At 43.9% G+C, this 24,422-nt stretch overlaps 1 protein-coding gene and 1 pseudogene across 1 annotated transcript; one reads left to right on the forward strand and one right to left on the reverse strand.

Moving 5' to 3' along the window:
* Positions 1 to 480: 480 nt before the first annotated feature.
* On the forward strand, positions 481 to 14,455 carry CHGB (chromogranin B). Its single transcript, XM_054468160.2, has 5 exons — positions 481 to 795; positions 5,451 to 5,497; positions 5,950 to 6,043; positions 11,427 to 13,195; positions 14,066 to 14,455. Exons 1-5 carry the CDS (start codon positions 747 to 749, stop codon positions 14,141 to 14,143), a joined length of 2,037 nt encoding a protein of 678 aa, XP_054324135.1. The 5' UTR covers positions 481 to 746; the 3' UTR covers positions 14,144 to 14,455.
* Positions 14,456 to 17,094: 2,639 nt separating this feature from the next.
* On the reverse strand, positions 17,095 to 23,574 carry LOC129022135 (KN motif and ankyrin repeat domain-containing protein 1-like; annotated as a pseudogene).
* Between the last annotated feature and the right edge of the window lie 848 nt (positions 23,575 to 24,422).

A 24,422-nucleotide genomic window follows, 5' to 3' on the forward strand; every position in this document is an offset into this window, starting at 1 on the left:
TGTATTCAGAGAGGGAGGAGGAAGAGAGACAGAGAATCATGAATAGGAGATATAATCATGGATAGGTAGATGGATATACAGACAAAAAGAAAAGTTTGAGAGAACAGCAGGTCCCATATTCTCCGGCTGCACTTTTAAAGCTATCACTGTCTTTTCCATTTTCCCTGACCAACCATTTAGTTCTCTCTCGGTAGCAGGAGTCTTTTCCTCAGCTAGGTCGAGGAGACACAAACAGACCTCGTCATGCACACATCTCAGCACAACCACACACATGCATATAGTCTCAAACACACGGTTTTAGATTTGATGGTGTGTGGGGGGAGATGGGGAGCAGGCTGAGGCACTCCAAGCGGGACCTCCCACCTCCCCCACCATCTCAGATCTGCACTACTCCCCTCGCCCGTCCATTCTTTGGCCCGCCTTTCCCCCACCCCCGCTCCAGACCCTGCACACCAGGCGACTGGACTGGCGTAAATTTCCGCCCATTTGCGTCGCTGCCTGGGGGTGCTGCTTCGTGACGTCAGGGCTGAGCTAGGGGGCGCCCGCTCCTGGCTGCCCGCCCCTCCCGGCCCTGCGGCCCCCGCCTGCCCTTTAAAAGAGCGGGGCCTGCGCCAGCCGCGCCACACCGCGGGGACCAGGAGGCACGCTGGTTTCCCGGGGCCGCTCCATCGCGCCTTCCTCCTGCGCCTCGCTTCTCCGGTCCAGCCGCCATCTTCCTCTCCGCACAGGGGCCGGCGAGCGGGGCCATGCAGCCAACGCTGCTTCTCAGCCTCCTGGGAGCCGTGGGGCTGGCGGGTGAGTGGGCGCGGCGGGCCGGTCAGCACCGCGGACAGCGCCAGCCTCGCTCTTCCCCGCCGCTCCCGCAGCCAGGCTGGCGGATCCCGGGAGAGAGGGAGGGTTGAGGGGAAGGTTTATCTCTTGCTTCGTTTTTTCTCCTCCCTGGGTGTTTTCCTTCAGCTCCTCCCACCCGTTTGACTTGGAAAAAGCTAAAGGGCTTCCTAGCCCAACCAGGGGAGCCTCAGTCTTTCTGTATCTGAGTTTTCCTCTAGATAGGAAGGAAGAAAACGTGCCATACCTCCAAGGAAACCCCACATTTTGTATTCGCTTCCAAGATGTCACACTCTCTCTGCCCGTCTAGAGAGATTCTGTTGTCTGATTCTGTATCTGTTTGGCTTTTTAAAGCCAGGCGACTACAGAGAGGCAGGAATACATGTATGATGCTATTTAGTGCCTGCATAATTTCCCTTATTATTGTTATTGTCCTATAAGTATGATGAGATAAAAGTGAGTCCTATATATATATAAGATATATCCCTTTTCTTAACATGTCCATATATAATGTGTGTGTATGTGTGCTCATGTATGTACAAGTTTAATATAATATGTTCCTCTATTTTGTATTTCCATCTCTAGGGACAGGTAATTTCTAATTTCACACTCAAAGGAATTATTTTTTTTTTAACCTGTGAAAGCCTCAGCAGTTCTGAGAACATGTGCCCCTCATTTTTTAGTTATGAATGGAAACCGCAGTATTTTGACTTCTGTACTCCAGGAAAATTATTAGAGTACAAAATAACCACAAAAGTACCTTTGGAGTAGTAAAAAAAATGTTTTAGCCAATTTAGGAGGATTGAATTTTAAGTAGTAGATATTTGACTGTTTCCCTTTTTGTAGGGAAGATTGTAGGATTAATCTTTCAAACTACCCTGAATCTCAAACAAATGATCTCTGAAGATCTGAAGTGTGTGTGTGTGTGTGTGTGTGTGTGTTGAAGTCGAGTCAACTATGGGTATTGAGATATTGAGACTATTGAGAAGTAAGTATACTAGCACCAAATTAAACTATAGGTTTTCTTCAGCTGTTTTAATGATTTAGAAAATTGTTCATATCTGAGATTGAGACTCCTACCTAGAATTGAGATACTGCCATCCATGAATATGAAGCTTTTATTGGCAGCAATTACTAGATCCAAAAGGCAGAAACAAAATGAAAGCCAGTCATAATTAATTTTATTGTAAGCTATACACATTCAGAATTTGCTAAAATTCTTGTCATTCTCACAAATTGCCAATAAATGTTCTCAATTTCATTAAAGAAAATCAAATGAATATTTATAATTATTTCTGGTCAAAATACTTTCAGAAAAGAATTGCTTTGCTTAGGAGGCTGTAGACCACAAAAACAGTGACATTTGTGGGAATGATTTAACTATTGTGGTACAATACTTACAGATCTTTTATGTAACAGAATATTTTAAATAAAAGTTTATATTTTAATAGCAGCTAAAATGAAGACATAATCTTTTTAAAAATTGAGCTATAATTTGTATATTATATAATCCACCCTTTTAAAGTATATAATTCAGTGGTTTTTGGTATATTTGCAGATTGTGCAACTATTACCACTATCAAATTTCAGAACATTTTCATCACCCCAGAAAGATACCACAAACCCATTAGCAAGCACCTCTCCATTCCCACCTCCCCACAGCCTCTGGCAATGAGACATGTTAGCCGTCAAGTAGAGCTGGTAATTTGCAAAATTACAGGGCTTGGGGAAGCCTCAAGAAAACATCTAGCTCATTCACTTATCCTTAAGAACTTCTGAAAGATATGCACAACCTTCTATGGAAGCTATTGTGCACTCTAGAAATTAATATAAGGGAAGTAGTAAAATGATATCCATATTATTCTAGGTAAAATGGTTTCTTTATCTTTCTTTTTCTTTTCTTTCTTTTTTTTTTTTTTTTTTTTTTTTTTTTTTTTTTTTTTTGAGACAGTCTTGCTCTGTTGGCCAGGCTGGAGTGTGGTGGTGCAATCTCAGCTCACTGCAACCTCCATCTCCCGAGCTCAAGCAATTCTCCTGCCTCAGCCTCCCGAGTAACTGGGATTACAGGTGTGTGTCACCAGGCCCAGCTAATTTTTTTGTGTATTTAGTAGAGATGGGGCTTCACTATGTTGGCCAGGCTGGTCTTGAACTCCTGACCTCAGGTAATCCGCCAGACTCGGACTCCCAAAGTGTTGAGATTACAGGCATGAGCCACTGCACCCGGCCGGGAAAATGGTTTCTAAATTCAGAAGAGCTTGTTTAACTTATTTTACAGCTATATTTTCAATCCAGTATCAAATCTTAACAGTATTAGATATTAATACATCAGAAGTTACTCTCAGATTTACCACATTATTTGATAATTTTTCTACCATTTGATTGCTTTACTTTTAACACAAGCAGTAGGTTTTCTTTTTTTTTCTTATATCCCTACAGACAGAGAGCATTAGGTTTTCTGTTGTGCCACCTGAATCTTACCGTATGCAAAAGTAACTTGAACTACTTTAAGGATGACAACATGCCTTTGGCTATTACCTTGTTGTCAAAATTTTACCGGAAAAATACAGAAGCACCTAGATGTCCCACCAAGATGTATAATGTATGTTCAAAAGCAGACCCTAGTTTTTTTTTACATCAAAAAGAGATCTGAAGAGCCTCAGTCAGAGAAACAACGGTTTCATAAATACAAACCTAAGCTACAAGTTGTCTAGAGTAGTAAAAGAAAAATCTTTCTCTGCCCCCAAATCTGGTAACTATTAATACTTCGGCAATACCAGTAGTTAATAAAAACATCTATTTTACATTTGTAAAAAAAAGGGAAAGTATTAGCAAGAAACTGCATTATCAAGAAGGCTTAGTAAAGCTGGATTTTTTTAAAGTCATCTGATTTATTAGGGGAGTTATTCTCTCACAGTCATTTATTTGCAGAGGGTATTACAGATTTCCGGTGGAAAGAGAAAGTGCTGAAATGGGTGTGTTCTCAAATAGCCATTTGGAGGACGAAAGAACAGTTGAGTATACTGGACCTTGGGTACCAAAAGTGGGCCAACTGGATCTTGCCTGATAAGCATTTCAGGAAGAACTTGGGGTCTTCATAGCATAACTTTGGGCTTCTTGAAACAATTGAAGTGATCCTAGATCATGCTTTGAAAAGAAAAATTTAGCAAAGTAAGTAAATGAATAGGTGTTTTACTTCCAGGTTGAGTCCCATGATATGTAATTGATAGGGGGTGGGGAATGTTTAAAGAGGCTTAGAGCAAAGCATTTTGCAAGGAAAGGTTGGGTTGCTGCATTTGAATAGCTTTCATGTCTGATGTCTGAGAACTTGCCTCAGCTAGCTCTACTCTCTTCTCAGGGACTTAGAATAATTTCCTGCACTAGCTTCTCCTGCTCAGTTGCCTGCTACAGGGAATGCCAGGAGAACTGTAGAGATGGACTTATATGTAAATGCTTTGGGCTGTTCCAATGGAAAGGGCTTAGAACAAAGTCAAAGTGAAAAAAGAATCAAAGCAGCTTTGAGAGAGAAAAAAATGGCACTGAAAAATTAAAATTACCCGAAGCATTTTCGAAGAAGACAAAGCAACTTCAAACACTGTTTTAAGATAGGCAGAATCCCATGAAATTTTATTGAAATAAATTAAAATTTTTCTTTTAAAATATTCTTATAAACCAATGGTTAAACACCAATTTGCATATAATATTATGGACTTGATGCTGTACTAGGAGGGTTAGATACCTGCCGTGTTCTTTACATGGTTGCAAACAGTGTGGAGAAAGAGAAACACAATGTTGATACGGATGCATAAAAGAGCTTGTTCAGGCAAAGGCCTTGTGGGTAAAAAATGAGGTAATTAATTATGGAAGACATCCATAACCATGTTTTTGTCAAGGAAGTAAGTTTTGGGAGGATATATTTTTGGAAACAGAGATACGGAGAGAGAGCCACAGATCTTTACCTATTTGGGGTAGGCAGAGAAGGATCAAGGAGGGCATTCTTGTTTTATTAGACTTAGTTTGGATTAAACTTTTTTTTTGTTTGAGACGGAGTCTGGCCCTGTCACCCAGGCTGGAGTACAGTGGCACGATCTTGGCACAGTGCAACCTCCGCCTCCTGGGTTCAAGCAATTCTCCTGCCTCAGCCTCCCAAGTAGCTAGTGCATGCCACCACGCCTGGCTAATTTTTTGTAGTTTTAGTAGAGACGGGGTTTCGCCGTGTTAGCCAGGACGGTCTCGATCTCCTGACCTCGTGATCCACTGGCCTTGGCCTCCCGAAGTGCTGGGATTACAGGCGTGAGCCACCGCACCCAGCCCTAGCTTAAACTTTTAATTGAAATAAAATATATAGAAAATTGAACAGATCATGAGTATACAGCTTAATAAGCACACCTATGTAACCAGCACTGAGATTAAAAAACGGGACATTTCTGGTTCCCCAGAAGTCCCCTCCTTGTCTGTGGTCTAGATTTGATTTATACCGAATCTAAAATAGCATTTGTTTCCAAACATATTTAAGACATTGCCAGGGGAAAAACAACAATTAATGTGGGGTGATTTTGTCAGTTTGGGGTCACACAGCTCTCAAACCAACTCAAGTCATTTTCCATTCTTTTTCTCCTTCAAAGCTGTCAATTCCATGCCAGTGGATAACAGGAACCACAATGAAGAAATGGTAAGTTGCAATGTCAGTCTTAGAATCTAGACTTGTATCTAGACTCTAGATTCTCCCAGTCCCTATTATACCAAATCAAACACACGCACGACATAATCTTACAAAGCCAGGTTTTCATTGCTGACAGAATGTGAGCAAGGGATGCCCCTCCTGCACTGAGCTCCTATCTCCTGTCAGGATGGCTTAGCACCCCTGAGGATAGCTGTGCCATTGGTTCAGAAACGGGTGTTTATTCCCCTCTCCAGATAATCCCAACTCAGTGCCTTTTTGCATTGTTCTGTGTAGAAGTTTGGAAGATTTCATTCTGTTCCTGTAAATCTGTATCTCCGCCCTAAGAATACTGCATCAGCGCAGGTCACGTAGTCAAGTCTTCCTTGACAGCAGCTCTGGGTTGAGTAGTCTGTCATCCAGTGACACCAGCTTCTCCAACCTGCTTTCGGGTTTCCCCCCAGGTGACTCACTGCATCATTGAGGTCCTCTCAAATGCCTTGTCGAAGTCCAGCGCTCCACCCATCACCCCTGAGTGCCGCCAAGTCCTGAAGACGAGTAAGTGTCCCACACTGCAGGCAGATCTTGGTCGCTGCAGTGATCCTTTTTCCTACTCCCTCCACATCACCTTCTACTTTATCTACAAATGACCTGGGGGCATAATGCACTAGGAAGAGTATTGATTGACTAGGCCAGTATCTGGGAGACAGAAGATATGACTCCTAGTTCCTGCTTTACCACTTCGCAGCTGTGTGACTATAGGAAAGACCCTTTGCCTCTCTTTTCCTCAAAGTAAAATGAAGGAGTTGAACTCAGTGATAGTCTTTCAGATGTCTATCCGTTCTTAAATTCCTTAGTTCCATACTTTGGATTTTTAGAACAGGACTTCATCTGGGTGGAGGGGGTTTGGGAAATGCTGGTTTGTGATTAGATGAGGAGGGGGGTTATGGAAGTGTTGGAAGATGACAGAGGGAGATTTAAAAATCATTCTTCTCTTTGCCTTTTGCTCTTCTGACAGTGAGAATCAGGAAGCTGAGAAGCAAGAAACTTAGAAAGGTGACTTAAAATTCTGGCCTATTTACACAACAAATTAGCTAAGATATTTTAATGCACAGCTTACTAGAATAGAAGGTATCACCAAATGGTACCAGGAGTTCCAGGCCTGAGAACTGGAAGGGTTTCAGGTAGAGGCAGTGCATTCCAGTGAGGCAGACTAACGGCTTTCTGAGTCCAACTTGTGAAGTGTTCTCAATATGAAATCATTTCTGCTGAAAATAAAATTTGAACAGTAATATAAGCAGTATCCATTGGAAATTGACATCATGAGGTCAATTTTACAAGACTATGCAGTCTCTGTTATGCATGAAGCCAAACTGATTCAAACAAATCCAGAAAACACTGCCCTCTTCAACACTGTCCTCTGCTTTTAAACTTTTAGTCAGGCTGGGAACAGTAGATTTTATCTTATTTTTTCACCTTTAAAAATCTTTCAGGTGGGCATGGTGGCTCACGCCTGTAATCCCAGCACTTTGGAGGCCGAGGCAGGTGGATCACCTGAGGTCAGGAGTTTGAGACCAGCCTGGCCAACATAGCAAAACCCTGTCTCTACCAAAAATACAAAAAAAAAAAAAAAAAAAAAAAAAAGAAAAAATCAGCCAGGCATGGTGGCAGGCGCCTGTAATCCCACTACTTGGGAGGCCGAGACAGGAGAATCACTTGAACTTGGGAGGCAGAGATTGCAGTGAGCCAAGATCGCACCATTGCACTCCAGCCTGGGCAACAAGAGTAAGACTCCATCAAAAAAAAAAAAAAAAAAAAAAAATCTCTCATTGCCACCAGCCTGGCCAACATGGTGAAACCCCATCTCTACTAAAAATACAACAACTAGCCAGGTGTGGTGGTGGGCGCCTGTAATCCCAGCTACTCGGGAGGCTGAGGCAGGAGAATTGCTAGAACCTGGGAAGCAGAGGTTGCAGTGAACTGAGATTGCGGCATTGCACTCCAGCCTGGGTGCAGCCTGGGTGGCAGAGTGAGACTCCGTCAAAAAAAAAAACACCTCTCGCTGCCAGGCAAGATTCTCTTGCTATAGCTATACATGAGCCCTCATGCATGAAATGGTAAAAAGCAAATAGTGATTGGCCAAAAGAGTAACCTGAGGCCAGGTGCAGTGGCTCATACCTGTAATCCCAGCACTTTGGGAGTCTGAGGCAGGCAGATCACAAGGTCAGGAGATCAAGACCATCCTGTCTAACACAGTGAAACCCCAACTCTACTAAAAATACAAAAAATTAGCCGGGCGTGGTGACACACGCCTGTAGTCCCAGCTACTCGGGAGGCTGAGGCAGGAGAATCGCTTGAGCCCAGGAGGTGGAGGTTGCAGTAAGCCGAGATCACCCCATGGCATTCCAGCCTCAGTGACAGAGTGAGTCTCTGTCTAAAAAAAAAAAAAAGTAACCTGAATTAATTCAATCTGCCTTTGGGGGCTTCAGGTAACAATGGTAGCTGTGGGGGCCTGAGCCTGTAGGGACCCTAGAAACAGTGGATGGAAGCTTTCCTACCACTTCTAGCCCACATACCTCTTTCTGAATTTCTTTCCTTCTTTTTTCCAGCAGTTACAGGAAGTGAGTAAGAGCAGAGTGGGTCACTAGGCAGAGAGTAAAGGCTGCTCCTTTTGGCAAACCCATCTTGGTATCTCCCTTTCCCTTCCTTTGTTTACTAGACCAATGCAAAAGTGAGGGGTCTGTCCCATCAGCTAACCAAAGAACCACAATTGCTTAGGAAAAGTTGCCTATGCCTGCTTGCTAAGATCTTAGCCCTTAGATTATGGCACAGTAACTCTAGCCTCTGCTCCAGCCCTGATTATGCCCTGAGGTCTTTTGATGTCTGTTAAGAGAGACATAGGGAAACTGGGAAAAATCAAATGTATCTAAGGATCCTGGAGATGTTATACCCAGACAGTGACAGAATGCTGAGATGGTGAAGGTTTAAGAGCTCTTCTGTGGTTGAGCCTTAAACACCAGCCAGAGCTAGACAGACAAATAACACAAAAGAGTAAGGCAGGACAGGAAGTGACTCACAGACTGGAGGGCACATGCCTTTTCTGAGAGGGAGCAGGTAATTCTCAGCTCTAATCCCGTTATGGAGAAATACAGACTATGTTGTCAAATCTTGGGATTTTTCAAAAGAAGTTAAAATTTTGATTTTTAAAAGACATCTCCTGGTATTTTCATATCACCTCTGAATTCAAATGTACTAAAACTGCTGTTTAGGTCAAACAGAATTTACCTCTGATGCACCAGTTTGCAACTTTTATCCTATTCTAGTTCTCTCTCTCTTGTTGGCATGTCATAAACTGGTCAGAAGACTGGTGGAGCTTTTGCCCAACTGGTTGGAAGAATGCCTTTATACAGCCTCTGTTCCACCCCACGCCCATCTCCACTCCCACTCCTACTTGCATGTCTCAGAGTCAGCATATACTCACTGAGCAAATGAGTATTTGGAGAGTAGGACAGAATCATTATTTTATGGATTTAAGAGACCTCAGGAAAGACGTAGTCTAATTTCTTAACAGGTACAAGAATCTCTTTGACTAGGGTTGATCTGGTCATCCTTACAGCATGACAGATGCATTTCCCTGTTTTCGCTTGAAAGTAAGCGTGAGCTTCACACCTTGATTTTACAGATTGACAGTGAGTGTGTGCTGCTAATCACAGCCCTCTTCCAGGCCCACCTGCGGGGGCTTAAAGCTAAATTTAGTAGGAAGAGCTAAGCCTCAGGCACATGCTGCTCAGGCAGTACATATTTAATTGGGAAAAAATAAAAATACTTCTGTTCCTGACACTTAAGACTCACAAATCAGTAGGCAGTAGGAAAGGGACCACAGTGACTCGGCCCCTGGAGGCTGAGATCTTGTCTGATCAGCTCTATTTCAACCAACTCTCAGAATGACATCAGTATCTGTCTGTCTTAGTCAGCTTGGGCTGCTATATCAAATACCATAGATTGGATGGCTTAAACAACTAACATTTATTTTTCACAGTTACAGCAGTTGGAAGTCCAATATCAGAGTGTCTTATGAGGGCCCACTTCCTGGCTTGTAGATGGCTGCCTTCTGTCACTGTATCCTCATCTGGTGGAGACAGAAATCATCTCTTTCTCATATCTCCTTTCTTAGGGCACTAATCCCATTGTAAGGGCTCTATCTTGATGACCTAATTACCTCTCAGAGGCCCCCACCTCCACATGCTATCACATTGAGGATTAGGGCTTCAACATTTTGGAATCACACAAACATTTAGTCAATAGCACTGCCCAGAGCCACCATGCTTCCCCGTGCCCATCTGGCTAGCCATGCCCCAATGCCATACACACCACCACTGGCTTTTAAGAGGCAAAGAGACTGGTGACAGATGGGCCTTCCCTCAGATGTCTGGAAAAGGCCAGGGACATTTTCATTGCCTCATAAACATGAGAATATTATTATCATGCCAGACTGGACTTTAAACAGAGAGGTACAGAGAGTCCACTATTTCTTGGACATTTTTACAAAATAAATAATTTTTTTCCATTTTGCAAATATCATTTCAAAATAACTTATCAGTGCCACCCAATAGAAATATAATGTGAGCCACAAATATAATTTCAAATTTTATAGTAACCACATTTAAAAAGCAAAAAGAGACAGGTAGAAATTAATTTCAATAATATATTTTATTTTTATCCAATTTTTTTCTGATATATAATTTTATAAATCTGATCTATTTGAAATATATATTATCCAATACATCCAAAATATTATTTCAACATATATTGATATAAAAATTGTTGAGATTATTTCACATTATTCTTTATTCTCAGAAGTCTGATGTGTATCTTACGTATATAGCATGTCTCAGATCAGACCAGCCACATTTCAAGTGCTCAACAGCACTTGGGCTTATGGTGTCAGCAGTGTAGACCCAGAGCTGTCAGGGGCCTGGGCTTCAGGCATTTTATCTGAACTCTGTGACATAGGTTGAAATCCAAGCCCTCCCAGCTAACAACTGAGACAGTGCTAACTGCCTATCTCCTTTCATGGGGTGCCCTTGAGTTAAGGAGGATTTAGTAAAGGAGCTATTGATATTTGGAAAAGATGGACGAGAATAGCATTCAATTAAAATATCAGTTATACCATGTACTCTGACTCAAGAAACACAAAGATAACTCATTGTGCTGAAGTTTGTCCCCAACATATGAGAACATGTTGGGTGGATGGAACCTGAGTGAAAAAAGAAATGGCCCTTTCCACGGATGTGCAGTTTTCTCAGGCAAGAAATGTACACCCTTATCACCAGCTACTAAGTTATATATCACATACTGCTAGGTTGAGTCTACAGTTGATTGGATAATAGAAGTCTGATATAAACTAATAATTTCAAATGTTTAAATACTCCTTTGAATCTTGATATTTCTTGTTTTGGCTAGTTAACTATCTAGCTGGATTATTGTTAGAGCTATTCACATAATGCTAACTTTTTAACTCCTACTTGAAGAAAATATGGAAAGAATGGTCTTGGATTATACCATGCTGAGTCTCAATGTCTGCAAAAAGAAGAGGTTGGACTGGATTAGATGAATTCTAAGATGTTTTCTGCTTCTAAATTCTAGTATTTCATAAATCTATATCTCGATTTCAGTTTGATCATTGGTAGTACCAATGAGAGAAGCTGGCTGGGTATTATGAAGACATAAAAATATAGGCAGTTTATTACTAGATTTAAACACAGTCAAGGAGCTTTCATAGCATTGACTTTCAAAATGAATCTGAGTATATTCTTCATTAACTTAAATAATTATCCAAGCAATTTTCAGTGTCATCAGGATTTGTAGTGATTACTGAGGCTGGTGCTTGTCGAACCACAAGCAATTCTGAAGTTATACCTACTCTTCATTTTCATTATAGGTAGAAAAGACGTCAAAGACAAAGAGACAACTGAAAATGAAAACACAAAGTTTGAAGTAAGATTGTTAAGAGACCCAGCTGATGCCTCGGAAGCCCACGGGTCCTCCAGCAGGGAGGAGGCAGGAGCCCCAGGGGAGGAGGACGTCCAAGGCCCAACAAAGGCAGACACAGAGAAATGGGCAGAGGGAGGCGGGCACAGCCGAGAGCGAGCGGATGAGCCCCAGCGGCGCCTCTATCCCTCCGACAGCCAAGTCTCCGAAGAAGCGAAGACACGCCATTCTGAGAAGAGCGAGAGAGAGGATGAGGAGGAGGAGGAAGAGGTAGATAACTATCAAAAAGGGGAGCGAGGGGAAGATAGCAGTGAAGAGAAACACCTTGAAGAGCCAGGAGAGACACAAAACGCTTTTCTCAATGAAAGAAATCAGGCTTCAGCTATAAAAAAAGAGGAGTTAGTGGCCAGATCTGAAACACATGCTGCCGGGCACTCTCAGGAAAAGACGCATAGCCGGGAGAAGAGTAGCCAGGAGAGTGGAGAGGAGGCAGGGAGCCGGGAGAATCACCCCCAGGAGTCTAAAGGCCAACCCCGAAGCCAGGAAGAATCTGAGGAAGGTGAGGAAGATGCCACCTCTGAGGTGGACAAACGACGTACGAGGCCCAGACACCACCATGGGAGGAGCAGGCCTGACAGGTCCTCTCAAGGAGGGAGTCTTCCCTCTGAGGAAAAGGGGCACCCCCAGGAGGAATCTGAGGAGTCAAACGTCGGCATGGCCAATTTAGGGGAAAAGAGGGACCACCATTCAACCCACTACAGGGCTTCAGAGGAAGAACCCGAATATGGAGAGGAAATAAAGGGTTATCCAGGTGTCCAGGCCCCTGAGGACCTGGAGTGGGAGCGCTATAGGGGCAGAGGAAGTGAGGAATACAGGGCTCCAAGACCTCAGAGTGAGGAGAGTTGGGATGAGGAGGACAAAAGAAACTACCCCAGCTTAGAGCTTGATAAAATGGCACATGGATATGGTGAAGAAAGTGAGGAAGAGAGGGGCCTTGAGCCGGGAAAGGGACACCATCACAGAGGCAGGGGAGGGGAGCCACGTGCCTATTTCATGTCTGACACCAGAGAAGAGAAAAGGTTCTTGGGTGAAGGACACCACCGTGTCCAAGAAAACCAGATGGACAAGGCAAGGAGGCATCCACAAGGTGCATGGAAAGAGCTGGACAGAAATTATCTCAACTATGGTGAGGAAGGAGCCCAAGGGAAATGGCAGCAGCAGGGAGACCTGCAGGACACTAAAGAAAACAGGGAGGAAGCTAGGTTTCAAGATAAACAATATGGCTCCCATCACGCAGCTGAAAAGAGGAAGAGATTAGGGGAACTGTTCAACCCATACTACGACCCTCTCCAGTGGAAGAGCAGCCATTTTGAAAGAAGAGACAACATGGATGACAATTTTCTCGAGGGTGAAGAGGAAAATGAGCTGACCTTGAATGAGAAGAATTTCATCCCAGAATACAACTATGACTGGTGGGAGAAAAAGCCCTTCTCTGAGGATGCGAACTGGGGGTATGAGAAGAGAAACCTTGCCAGGGTCCCCAAGCTGGACCTGAAAAGGCAGTATGACAGGGTGGCCCAACTGGACCAGCTCCTTCACTACAGGAAGAAGTCAGCCGAGTTTCCAGACTTCTATGATTCTGAGGAGCCGGTGAGCACCCGCCAGGAGGCAGAAAATGAAAAGGACAGGGCTGACCAGACAGTCCTGACAGAGGACGAGGTATGGTTTGGGGCTTCTGTTTAAAAGTACTTACTCTGGTCAATGTTAGCACATTATGTTCAAGACTATCCAATATTAACGGGGAGAAATTGGTGGGAATTAATCACTATGAAAATCATGCCCTAGTAATGGAGTGGAGGCCGCCTTGGGGGTCGGTTTCCACCTACATCTAGCCATCGTCCACATCCTTGTCCACCTCACTCAGTTGCATTGCTTCTCAACGTTGTCTGCACACTGGGATCACCTGGAGAGCGTGAAAAATTACTGTGTTAGAGATTCTGTCTGCTTAGTGCCTAGGGTGCTGCCTGATCATCAGAATATTTTAAAGCTTCCAGATGATTGCAGCGTTCAGCCAAGGTTGACAACTACTGTTCTGGTATCTTCCCCTCGGTCATCTGTTTGTTCATCACTCTCTCCCTGAGGTAGGGAGAATAGGTGATAGAGAAGTTTACTTGCTTGACTATTTAGTTTGCTATCTTTATTATTTCATGCCCTACTGCTGTCAGAAATTTATATCTGGGGGAGGTAACACTATTGGAACTGAACCTACCCAAACAATGTTTTTTTCCTAATATTTATTATGTAGGTTGGTGCTTCTCAAAGTTGAATGTACATCAGGATCATGAGGGATTCCTATCCCCCAGAGTTCCTCATTTAGTAGGTCCCAAGTAAGACCCCAATATCTGCATTTCTGACAAGTTCCCGGCTGATGCCACTGGTCAGGGGGCCACACTTTGAGAGTTACTGACGTAGATTGACTAATGCAGCTTCTAACATGCCTAAAATTCCCCTTTCCACTCATACTCCAACAAACTACAGCAAAAGAAATTGGTTTGGGACCTCATGCCTCCACTTTTCCGTATTTTCCAGAAAAAAGAACTCGAAAACTTGGCTGCAATGGATTTGGAACTACAGAAGATAGCTGAGAAATTCAGCCAAAGGGGCTGACTGTCATTGGAGCGGTGGGCACTGTTAAGAAGCAGCCATCACATGATCTGTTTTTCACCACTTCACTGAAAGACACCATTTATCTACCCAAGGGCAGAAAGTAGAACTTACTATTCATTAAATGTTTGACACAATTGGAAATGTCTTTAATTTCTGTCAGAATGCTATTGAAAATGTGAATTGCATGACTTGTAGCATATTCTTTTCTGCAAAATAGACATATTAACATGCTTGTGACAATGACTGTGCTACTGTCTTTGGAAAAATGTTTGTCTCAGTTGGAAATAATAAAAGATTCACCTGAGACCAAAAGTTTCATTGTTCTCAGCTTCTTTTGGGCAAAGAGAGAGGCGTGTGACTTTTCAAATCTATTATTTGAAGTAAATCGCAAAAGATGGCCCTAGGATTTGTTGGGTTTTGGATGCATAATAGAATAAGAAAGCAAACCTTTTGAAGTAATGTGCAGGATATAAAGAGAAATAGATTAGAAAAAGACATCTACTCCCCCATGCCAAGAGAGATTACAGGGGCTTGAAGAACCTGTTTCAAAAACAATCATAAGATATTACTTTAAAAATTCCTTTATCTAAAGAGCTCTAGAAGTAGCCAGCCAAAGTTCATTTTTCAGGGCTGAGAAGAAAGCTTGGATAATGGGAAGAATTCCGGGGTGGGAGTGAAAACATCGGCCTGTCCAGACAGATCCCTGGCCCCTCAGATCTTGTCGGATTTCTACTCCTTAAGAAGATAGAGGCAGCCGGGCGTGGTGGCTTACACTTGTAATCCTAGCAATTTGGGAGGCCGAGGCAGGCAGATCACGAGGTCAGGAGTTTGAGACCAGCCTGGCAAACTTGGTGAAACCCCATCTCTAATAAAGATACAAAAAAAAAAAAAAAAAAAAAAAAAGCTGGGCATTGTGGCAGGCACCTGTAATCCCAGCTACTTGGGTTGCAGCGAACCCAGATCAGGCATTGCACTCCAGCCTGGGTGACAGGGCGAGACTCTCTCTCAGAAAAAAAAAAAAGATAGAGGCTAGGCATGGTGGCTCACACTTGTAATCCCACACTTTGGGAGGCCAAGGCAGGTGGTTTGCTTGAGCTCAGGAGTTCGAGACCAGCCTGGGCAATATGGCGAAACCCCATCTCTACAAAAAATTTAAAAATTAGCCAGGCATGGTGTTGTGCGCCTATAGTCCCTCCCTACTCAGGAGGCTGAGGCGGGAGGATCACTTGAGCCCTGGAAGTTGAGGCTGCAGCGAGCTGAGATCGTGCCACTGCACTCCAGCCTAGGTGACAGAGTAAGGTCCTGTCTCAAAAAAAAAAAAAACAAAAAAAAGATAGAGGTCTTACTCTGCTGACTCTGTTACTAAGTAGCTCTGACTTTGGGCAAGTTACTTTTCCTCTCTGAACCTCAAGATCATCAATAAAATAAGATATTTGTCTCACTGAGTTGTTACAAGGATGCTAGAGTTGATGCAAAACAGAGCAGTGCCTGGTATATATCAATGGCATAGGAAATGTTAGCTGCTGCCGTAATCATTCCTGCAGCTTCTTAGGACAATACAGTTGGACAATTCCCCTTCTCCCTTTTTTTACCTGTCATTTAATTCCTAACCCTTGGTGGCTTCTACTTGGTTGACTTCTAGTGTTTTGACAGTTTTGGTAAAGAGTTACTCTCTGGAAGGTGGTGCAGAGGAGAGTAAGACCTTCTCTTTACTCTCTGAAGGTTGGATAATTAAGTCTATGAAATAAACTGACAGTAGGCAGATGAACAGGAGAAAAAAACATTTTAATTACATGCATAGACCCAGGAGTCCCACAAAATATAAGACTCAGAGGGGCCAGATGATTGAAGTTTTTATAGCATCCTGAGCTACAGAAGAGAATAGGGGGGGCTTGGGGTTCCTGAGGGACACAGTTATGGGAAGGTAGCAGGAGGAATTGTATGATAAATAAAGGTTGTGTTGTTATGCAGATAAAATCTCTCAGGTAATCAAAGTGATTGAGCAGCCTTCTTTTTTTTTTTTTTTTTTAGAGCTTAATGAAATTTTATTTTGAAAATATGGCAAAAGTCTAAGGCACTTCAAACATTTAAATACATGTAGGACCAAAGTAAATGTGACACAGTATAAAGGAATCCATAAATACAGAGAACTACACTATATTTCTCTAGAGGCAAATACATAGCCAATTCCTCTAACACAATTCAACCTTTATCGTTAGATACAGAATTGTGCAATTATTAACAAAAATATGATAATGTTACATGTAGCTCTTCATGTCTTTAATTAGTATGAAATATAAAAGTTGAAAATACTGTGCCAATTTCATATGCTCTTTTTTTAAAAAGTCATATTTACATCTACGTAGATAAAACCAAATGAAAATATTTTCTTTTGTAAGTTTCATACTTTTTGAGAGTTCTATCTAGCCCAGACTGAAGCTACTGATGATCAACCTTCTTACTTTAAAATAATAAAAGAAAGATCAACAAAACTGCGCTGGGATGGAATTTTGGAAGAGCTTTCTAATGGTGCCACGTTTGGTAAATATAAATATTTGTGGAAAAATTTTAAAACGTGATGCCAATGAGAGCCTGACACTTCTCTGTGGTGGTGGTCTGGGAGTGGAGAAACGGAATAGAAGGTGCCCATTCAGGTCAGGTCAGGTCACAATTCCCTATGGCTGTACATAACAAAGCAGAGACTCAATAGCAACACAGAGTAGGTTAAAGTGCACCCTACACAGACAGAAGATGGCTAGAAAGGAGGCATGTGTGCCCAGACTGGCAGTCTCTGCACTGTGAAAGCTTCAGTCTTTAGCCCTGGGCTTTACGCTTCTGTTTGCTGGTGAGCTCAGGCACAATACTTATACATTCAGTGTCCGTCACTCCAACAGGCACAGTTGGCAGCTTAATGGTGGCATGAAAATGGAGGGCTATTTGCATACAATCAATCAAATGAACCTCTGTGGCTTCATTCCAAGCCTAGGGGTGCCCGGAGACTGGGCTTTTGCAAAGCTGATGTGGGCATACAGAAGAACAGCGATGCCCTTGTGCCCCACTTCCAGGGCGATCGAGAGCATGGTGCTGCCATCGTTGTCCTCCAGGTGGACGTTGCAGCCCAGCCGGGCCAGCAGCAGCTTGATGATCTCCATGTGCCCGTGCTTGCTGGCACAATGAGGACCATGGAGTCCTTGTCGTACTGGAGGTTGACCTCAGCCCCACAGGCCGGCAGACCATACACCATGCCGATCTGCCCAGTAACTGACTGCCAGCATGAGGGCCATCTGCCCCAGCTGACTGGCTTTGAGGCTCACCTTTCAGCCAGAGTTCTCCCCCCAACCTGCATGTTCTCTGCTTTCACAGCTGCGAGGACCGCCAGCATGATGAAGTTATAGCCCCTTGTTCTGGTGATCCATGTTACACACGTGGGTGTCCAACAGCAGCTTCACAATCTCAAAGTTGGAGTGGGACACGCTGTAAAGGAGGGCTGTGTTGCTGTTGCCATTTGCCAAGTTGATGACCTAGTAGAGGGCATCCAGGGAGGTAGCCTCAAAAGCAGCTCTGTAGTCTCCCAGGGTGGCTGCAATGGCTGACTTCTGACTAGACACGCAGAACCACTTGTGCTGGAGGTGTTCAGACAGAACCTCATATCTTTGCTGGTCACAGCTTTGGGGTCATTTTTATTATTTTTCAGTAAGTTGCAAGCAGACAACATTTTTTCACTTAATTTATACCTCCCTCTGATTTTCACCTTCTCAGGTTCACATTCTTGAAACTGCATTTCATCTTCCACCCTGGCCAACTCGAAACCTTCAATGTTAATGGCATGGTGCCCTTTGGCCATTCCCCAAGTGTCTTCATCCTCGTCTTCTTCAAGAGGATACTACTCAATGACATCACACTCGTCATCTGACTCAGAAGAGCTTTCATCTGTGCTGAAATCATCACTTGAAGTTGTTGCATACCCTTCATTAATGCCAACAAACTGAAGATTCTTTTTCATGCCATTTGAATCTTTGTTACCATCTTTCTTCTTCATAATGGGCTCCAGTGTACTTTCATTGTTTGTGCATATGGAGGCCAGCGGCCATCTGGTCATCCGTCAAGTTCACTAGAGACCATGTCCTTTCCTGAGCAGGGAAGGCATCCTGGCTGCTGACCAGCTTTCCTTCTGAGATCCCCACCTCTGAGCAGCCTTCTTCCTGATACGGATATTTTACTAATGTAGATTTCCTTTCTAGATGTAAATTTACTTGTAAAAAGGACAGCTTTTTAGAGCCATTCCTGTGTCTGCAGTTTCTCTGAATAATCAGCTCAAAATATGCCAAAGAGATATATTTTTGGGTGGCACATTGTGGTCTCCTCCAGTCATATTTTGGGATGGTGTGTGCTGAGCCCCAGCAGAGGCAAAAATAAGACTTAAAATCACGTAGGACTTTTATGCATCAAGGAAGGCCTGGTTCTTCTCCTCTTGGCTAAGTCAAGAATTGCCTGTGCTACTTAACCAGATTCTTTTTAGATGAACTCTCTGTGACATACTTTTCCAGGAGCATTGCTGCTTCATCATTTGGGGAGCCCATCAGTGCTATAAATCTGATGGCAAATTTTTCTAAACCTGGACACACACTTCTAGGAGGTTTCTTGCTATCTCTCTGCCTGCAGTTTTTTTTTTTTTTTCTGGCCATCGGATCGTGACTGCCTGTTTGTAAAGGGCAGTGATGGGGGTGTGAGGAGGGGAAGGCTGCTGGAGGAGGTAGCTCTTACAGTAGACAAGGGGGATTGGTAAATACATAGCATACTAGTTTTCTGAGGCTGCCATAACAAATCACCACAAACCGGATGGCTTAAACAAGAGAAATTTATTCTCTTACAGTTTTGGAGGCCAGAAGTCCAAAATCAAGGTGTTAGCAAGGCCATGCTCCCTTCAAAGCCTGTAGAGGAGGATCATTCCTTGCTTCTACCTGGTTTCTTGCTTCATCCTTGCTTCTTCCTTCCTTGCTTCTTCCAGGCCTTCATTGGCTTGTGGCAGCAGAGCTCCCACTGCCACCTCTGTCTGCACACGGGTGCTCTCTCCCTGTGAGTCTGTCTCTTAACATGGTGTTCTTCATCAGGACACCAGTCATATTGAATTAAGGACCCATCCTACTCCAGTAGGACCTCATCTTAACTAATCACATCTGCAACCACCCTATTTTCAGATCAGGTCACATTTACATGTATTAGGGACTTACATGTATGTTGGGACTTACATGTATGTTGGGACTTCAACATATTTTTTTCTGGGGACACAATTCAACCGATAATAAAGCAGGCCAGCACCCACCCACCTCAGGTGGAGAGACACTGAGGCACATATTCTGCACTGCCTCCCAGACTTCCTCTGTGGATCATGCCCCAGGTGCCACAGCAGTGAGCTGCCCGATAATGCAGCCTTTATTGGCTGCCTTTACCTTTTCCACTGCCCACTGGTGACCCTGCTGGTGTTTCCTGGGATCACCTCTCATATAAACTGCTTGTTCTCAAATACTTGTCTCAGGGTTTGCTCCTGGGGGACCCTGACCTAAGAAACTATCCAAAGTCAAGGCTTATATTATGCCAAATAGTATACCTGCAGTTGCAACCCCTTGTCTTAATATATCCTGATACAAGATACTGGGAAATGTTCAACATGTACTCACATGCACAGAGTACAATATCTCTGCCTTTTTTCCGATCATAGTCCAGCAGAAAACAAAATCCTTTCCTAAAGAGAGATTGAGGGGCCCAAGGTAAAAAATGATTTACTCTCTGTAGGAGAGAAAACAAAACTCAGCAATACACCAAATGCCAGCCTGGCAAATCACACACACACACACACATACACACACACACACACACACACACTGGGCACTGCTCACGAGGAAAGCTGCTGGAAGCTAGAGTGCAATGCATATGGCACCCCCCAGCTTCCCCCTGGCATCTGCCTTGTTGAGGCTCTGCACATTACTACATCTTTTCATTTTAGTTTGCAAACACCCCAGGGGAGGGAAACGTGAAGGTGTAGATGGTCTATCAAAGATGAAGGAGACATCCAAGAGAATCCCACCCAATACGTACTGCTCAGACGGTACAATTAGGATCTTGGGGATGCCACCATTTCTTCAGGAAGAAGTGAAGAACAATCTAGGCCACTGTTTTTCCCACTTTTAATCAAAATAATTTATGTCCATTGTAAAAACATTAAGTAGTCCTGAAAGGCTTATAAATGAGGATTATGGGTTGAATTTTGTCCCCAAAATGAAGAAGTCTTATCCACTGGCACCCATGAATGTGACCTTATTTGGAAATCGGGTCTCCGCAGTTAAGATGGGGTCATTAGAGTTTCTAGCATTATTGGTGTCCTTAAAAGAAGACGGAAATTCAGAGACAAACACACACACAGAGGAGAATACCATGTGGAGACAGAGGCAAAGACTGGAGCTATGCCTCTTCAAGGCAAGAAATGCCTGGGTTACCAGATGCTGGAATGGTCAAGGAAGGATTCTGCCCTAGAACTGTCAGAGGGAACACTGCCTCTGCCAAAAATTCAATTTCAGACTTCTGGCCTCCAGATATGCAATACAATACTTTTCTATTGTTTTAAGCCACTCAGCTTGTGGCACATTGTTATGGCAGCCCTAGGTATCTAATACAATGAGAAACAATGGCCTCAGTGCCCCACCCTCCAAATCTGTGTGCAGATGCAGCCACCTGTAATTTAAATTTTAGATTTATTTTCTTATTTGAACATATTGTCATGATTTATAATATCATGACAAGTTCATCGAGAAGGAGTTATAACACAGAGATGGGACAGGAGGAGAGAAAGGGTCCTATTATTACAAAATGAAAATACACACTATGCCACTGTAAAACATAGTATAATCAGGAGGCCGGATGGGTGGTTCACCCCTGTAATCCCAGCACTTTGGGAGGTCGAGGCAGGCAGATCACCTGAGGTCAGGAGTTGGAGATCAGCCTGGTCAACATGGTGAAACTCTACTCCACTAAAAATACAAAAAATAGCTGGGCATGGTGGCAGTTGCCTGTAATCCCAGCTACTTGGGAGGCTGACGCAGGAGAATCACTTGAACCCAGGAGATGGAGGTTGCAGTGAGCCGAGATTGTGCCACTGCACTCCAGCCTGGGCAACAAGAGTGAAACTCCATCTCAAAACAAACAAATGAATAAACAAACAAACACGTAATATAATCAGGAGATTTCAGGTGCTGAAATAATTAATTAATTGCAGTAATTACAATTCTGCAGTCCCGGATCCTGACATTCACATACATGACAGGCCTCACTGAGAAAGTATCTGTTGATGAAAGACCTAAAGAAAGGGCGTGAGCCATGTGGACACCTGGGAGAAGGACATTTCAGGTAGAGGGAATAGCAGGTGCAAAGGCCATGTGGACACCTGGGAGAAGGCCATTTCAGGTAGAGGGAATAGCAGGTGCAAAGGCCATGTGGACACCTGGGAGAAGGACATTTCAGGTAGAGGGAATAGCAGGTGCAAAGGCCCTGGGTCAGGAATGTGTTTGGCATGTTTGAAGAAGAACAAGAGGCCAGAGTGGGAGACTGTCGTAGGAGGTGAGCTTAGAGAGGCAGCGGGGCCAGGTCATGCAGGGCTCTCTGTAGGTCCTGGTAAGGACTTTTGTTTTGCAATTGGAGAGTTCTCGACGGATGACTGATAGGATTTGCTTTATGTTTATAACGACACTGGCTGCTAGGTTGAGAGATGGCTGCAGGGGAAGTGAAGGCAGAAACACAGAAACCAATAAGGAGGGCACTGGAATGACCCTGGTGGGTCATTGTGATGGCAGGGTCCAAGGTGGTGGCACTGGGAATGGGGCGAAGTGGTAGAATTCTAGATCTATTCTGGAGACAGAGCTGACAGGTAGCGCTGCTGGTTTTGCTGTGGCATGAGGGAACGAGAGGAGAATACCAAGGCTTTAGGCCTGAGCACCTGGGAAAACAGATGGGGAGACTGCAGGAGGGACTGGTTTGGGAGGGGAGAGATGGGGAGCTCAGATTTGAACTTGTTAAGTTTGAGACGTGAATAGATACGCAGCAGAGGTGTTGAGCTGGGTATATGAGCCAGTGCTGGAGGAAAAGGCCTGTGTTGAAGACTGCATGTGGGCGTCATCATCATACAGATGGTATTTAAAGCCTTAAAACTGGGTGAGATCACCTAGAGTTATGTAAATGAGTCAAAGACGGCCTCTGTGTATTGGCTCATAGATTGTTTATTTCTTCATTGCAGGCTGACACTGATTACTGCAAAAGCCAAACTCAAATTTTTACACATCCAATTATTTTAAACAAAATTTAAGCCAATTTTTAGCCATTCAGGGCCTTCCTGGCACATACCCAGTGAAACTACACCCAGCATCTGTTGGCCATTGATAACATAGAGCCAGCCTTGTGGTTATAAGACCTTAAGTGAGGTGTTAATCCCAGCACTTTGGGAGGCCGAGGCAGGCAGATCGCTTGAGCTCAGGAGTTCGAGACCAGCCTGGGCAACACAACGAAACCCTGTCTCTACTAAAAATACAAAAATTAGCTATGTGTGGTGGCATGCGCCTGTAGTCCCAGCGACTTGGGAGGCTAAGGTGGGAGGATCACTTGAGCCTGGGAGGTGGAGGTTGCAGTGAACTGAGATCATGCCACTGCTCTCCAGCCTGGGTGACAGAGTGAGACCCTGTCTCAGAAAAATAAAGCCAAAAACAAAAACACAAACCTCAAGCCGTCCCTGTCCTTCGGAGCTCTCTGACCCAGAGACGCCCCTCTGTGCTGCTGTGCAACACCACCTAGACACATAAGACTCGCTTTTGACTCTCCCCTCCCTCAGGGGTATCCTTGCCCTTCCTCCTCTCCTTCTGAGTAGCAACATCTGTAGTGTGTGCTCTTTGGACAGACTCTTGCTGTAAGGGACATCCCCCTACCCCTATGCAAACCTGTCAGAGTGTCACCATCACCAATAAAATATGCGTGTGCTGCTGCCATCTCATGGTCACGTCTTTCTCTTTGATCAGTCCCCAAATCCCCCGAACACCCTAGGGAGTGAGTGTAGACAAGAAAAGGAAGTGCAAGTGCTGAGCCCTGAGGCATGCCAATGTTTAGAAGTTTCAGAGATGAGGAAGAACCAGTAAGAGAGATACAGAAAGAAAGGCCAGAGAGGTAGGAGGGAAACAAGGAGAGCGTGGTATTCTAGAGGCCAAGGGAGGAAAAGCCTGGCAAAGAGACGGACAGACGGTGTCAGACACTGCTGATAGGTCCAGTGGACCGAGGAGCTCTGGATGTCACACTACTGTCCATCGTTGCTTGCTGCTCACACCAAACCTGCTTCCCACTGTGGCTGCTCCAAAGGGCTGCTCTCCTGTTTCCACGTGTGCCACAATCCGTCTCATCACGCCACTGAAATCAGTGATCAGCAAAGTTTTTCACAAAGGCCCAGAGAGCATGTATTTTAGGCTTTGAGACCATATGGGCTCTATCACAATTATTCAACTTTGCCAGTGTGAAAGCAGCCATTGACAATATATAAACAAATTAAGAGTGGATGCATTCCAATAAAACTTCAGTTTGAATTTCATGTAATTTTCCCATGTCACAAATTTCTTTTATTTTTTATTTTTTTTACTTTTCCGCTTCAAACACTTAAAAATGTAAAAATCTTTTGTTACAGGCCATACAAAAAACTTGTAGGGGGCCAGATTTGCTGCCCCCTGATTTAAATTAATCATATTCTTTCTTATTTTTATCTCCTTTCTTGAATCTGTCACCATATGACTTTTATTTATGAATGACAGAGTCTCACTCTAATGCCCAGGCTGGAGTGCAGTGGCGCGATCTCGGCCCACTGCAACCCCCTGGGTTCAAGTGATTCTCCTGCCTCAGCCTCCCAAGTAGCTGGGATTACAGGTGCCCACCACCACGCCCGGCTAATTTTTGTATTTTTAGTAGAGAAGGGGATTCACCATGTTGGCCAGGCTGGTCTCAAACTCCTGACCTCAAGTGATCCACCCTCCTTGGTCTCCCAAAGGGCTGGGATTACAGGTGGAGCCACCAAGTCTGGTCTATATAATTTAATAATTTAATTTAATTTAATTTAATTTATTCTAGTTTATAGCTCCTATTTTGTGTCACTCACAGGTGACAGGAGAGCACTGAGAGGTCACTAGCCGCCTGAGCATTTGATTGAGGAAAAGTATTCCCAAAAGGCAAAAGAACGCCTGCTATCATTTCCTCTGGATTA

Source organism: Pongo pygmaeus, chromosome 21 (assembly GCF_028885625.2).
Source record: "Pongo pygmaeus isolate AG05252 chromosome 21, NHGRI_mPonPyg2-v2.0_pri, whole genome shotgun sequence".
Classification (NCBI taxonomy): Eukaryota; Metazoa; Chordata; class Mammalia; order Primates; family Hominidae; genus Pongo; species Pongo pygmaeus.

Coding starts and splice junctions, on each gene's coding strand:
- CHGB (XM_054468160.2), top strand. CDS start 747: ATGCAGCCAACGCTGCTTCTCAGCCTCCTGGGAGCCGTGGGGCTGGCG. Junction 6,044..11,426: donor CCGCCAAGTCCTGAAGACGA/GTAAGTGTCCCA, acceptor TTTTCATTATAG/GTAGAAAAGACGTCAAAGAC. Junction 13,196..14,065: donor CAGTCCTGACAGAGGACGAG/GTATGGTTTGGG, acceptor CGTATTTTCCAG/AAAAAAGAACTCGAAAACTT.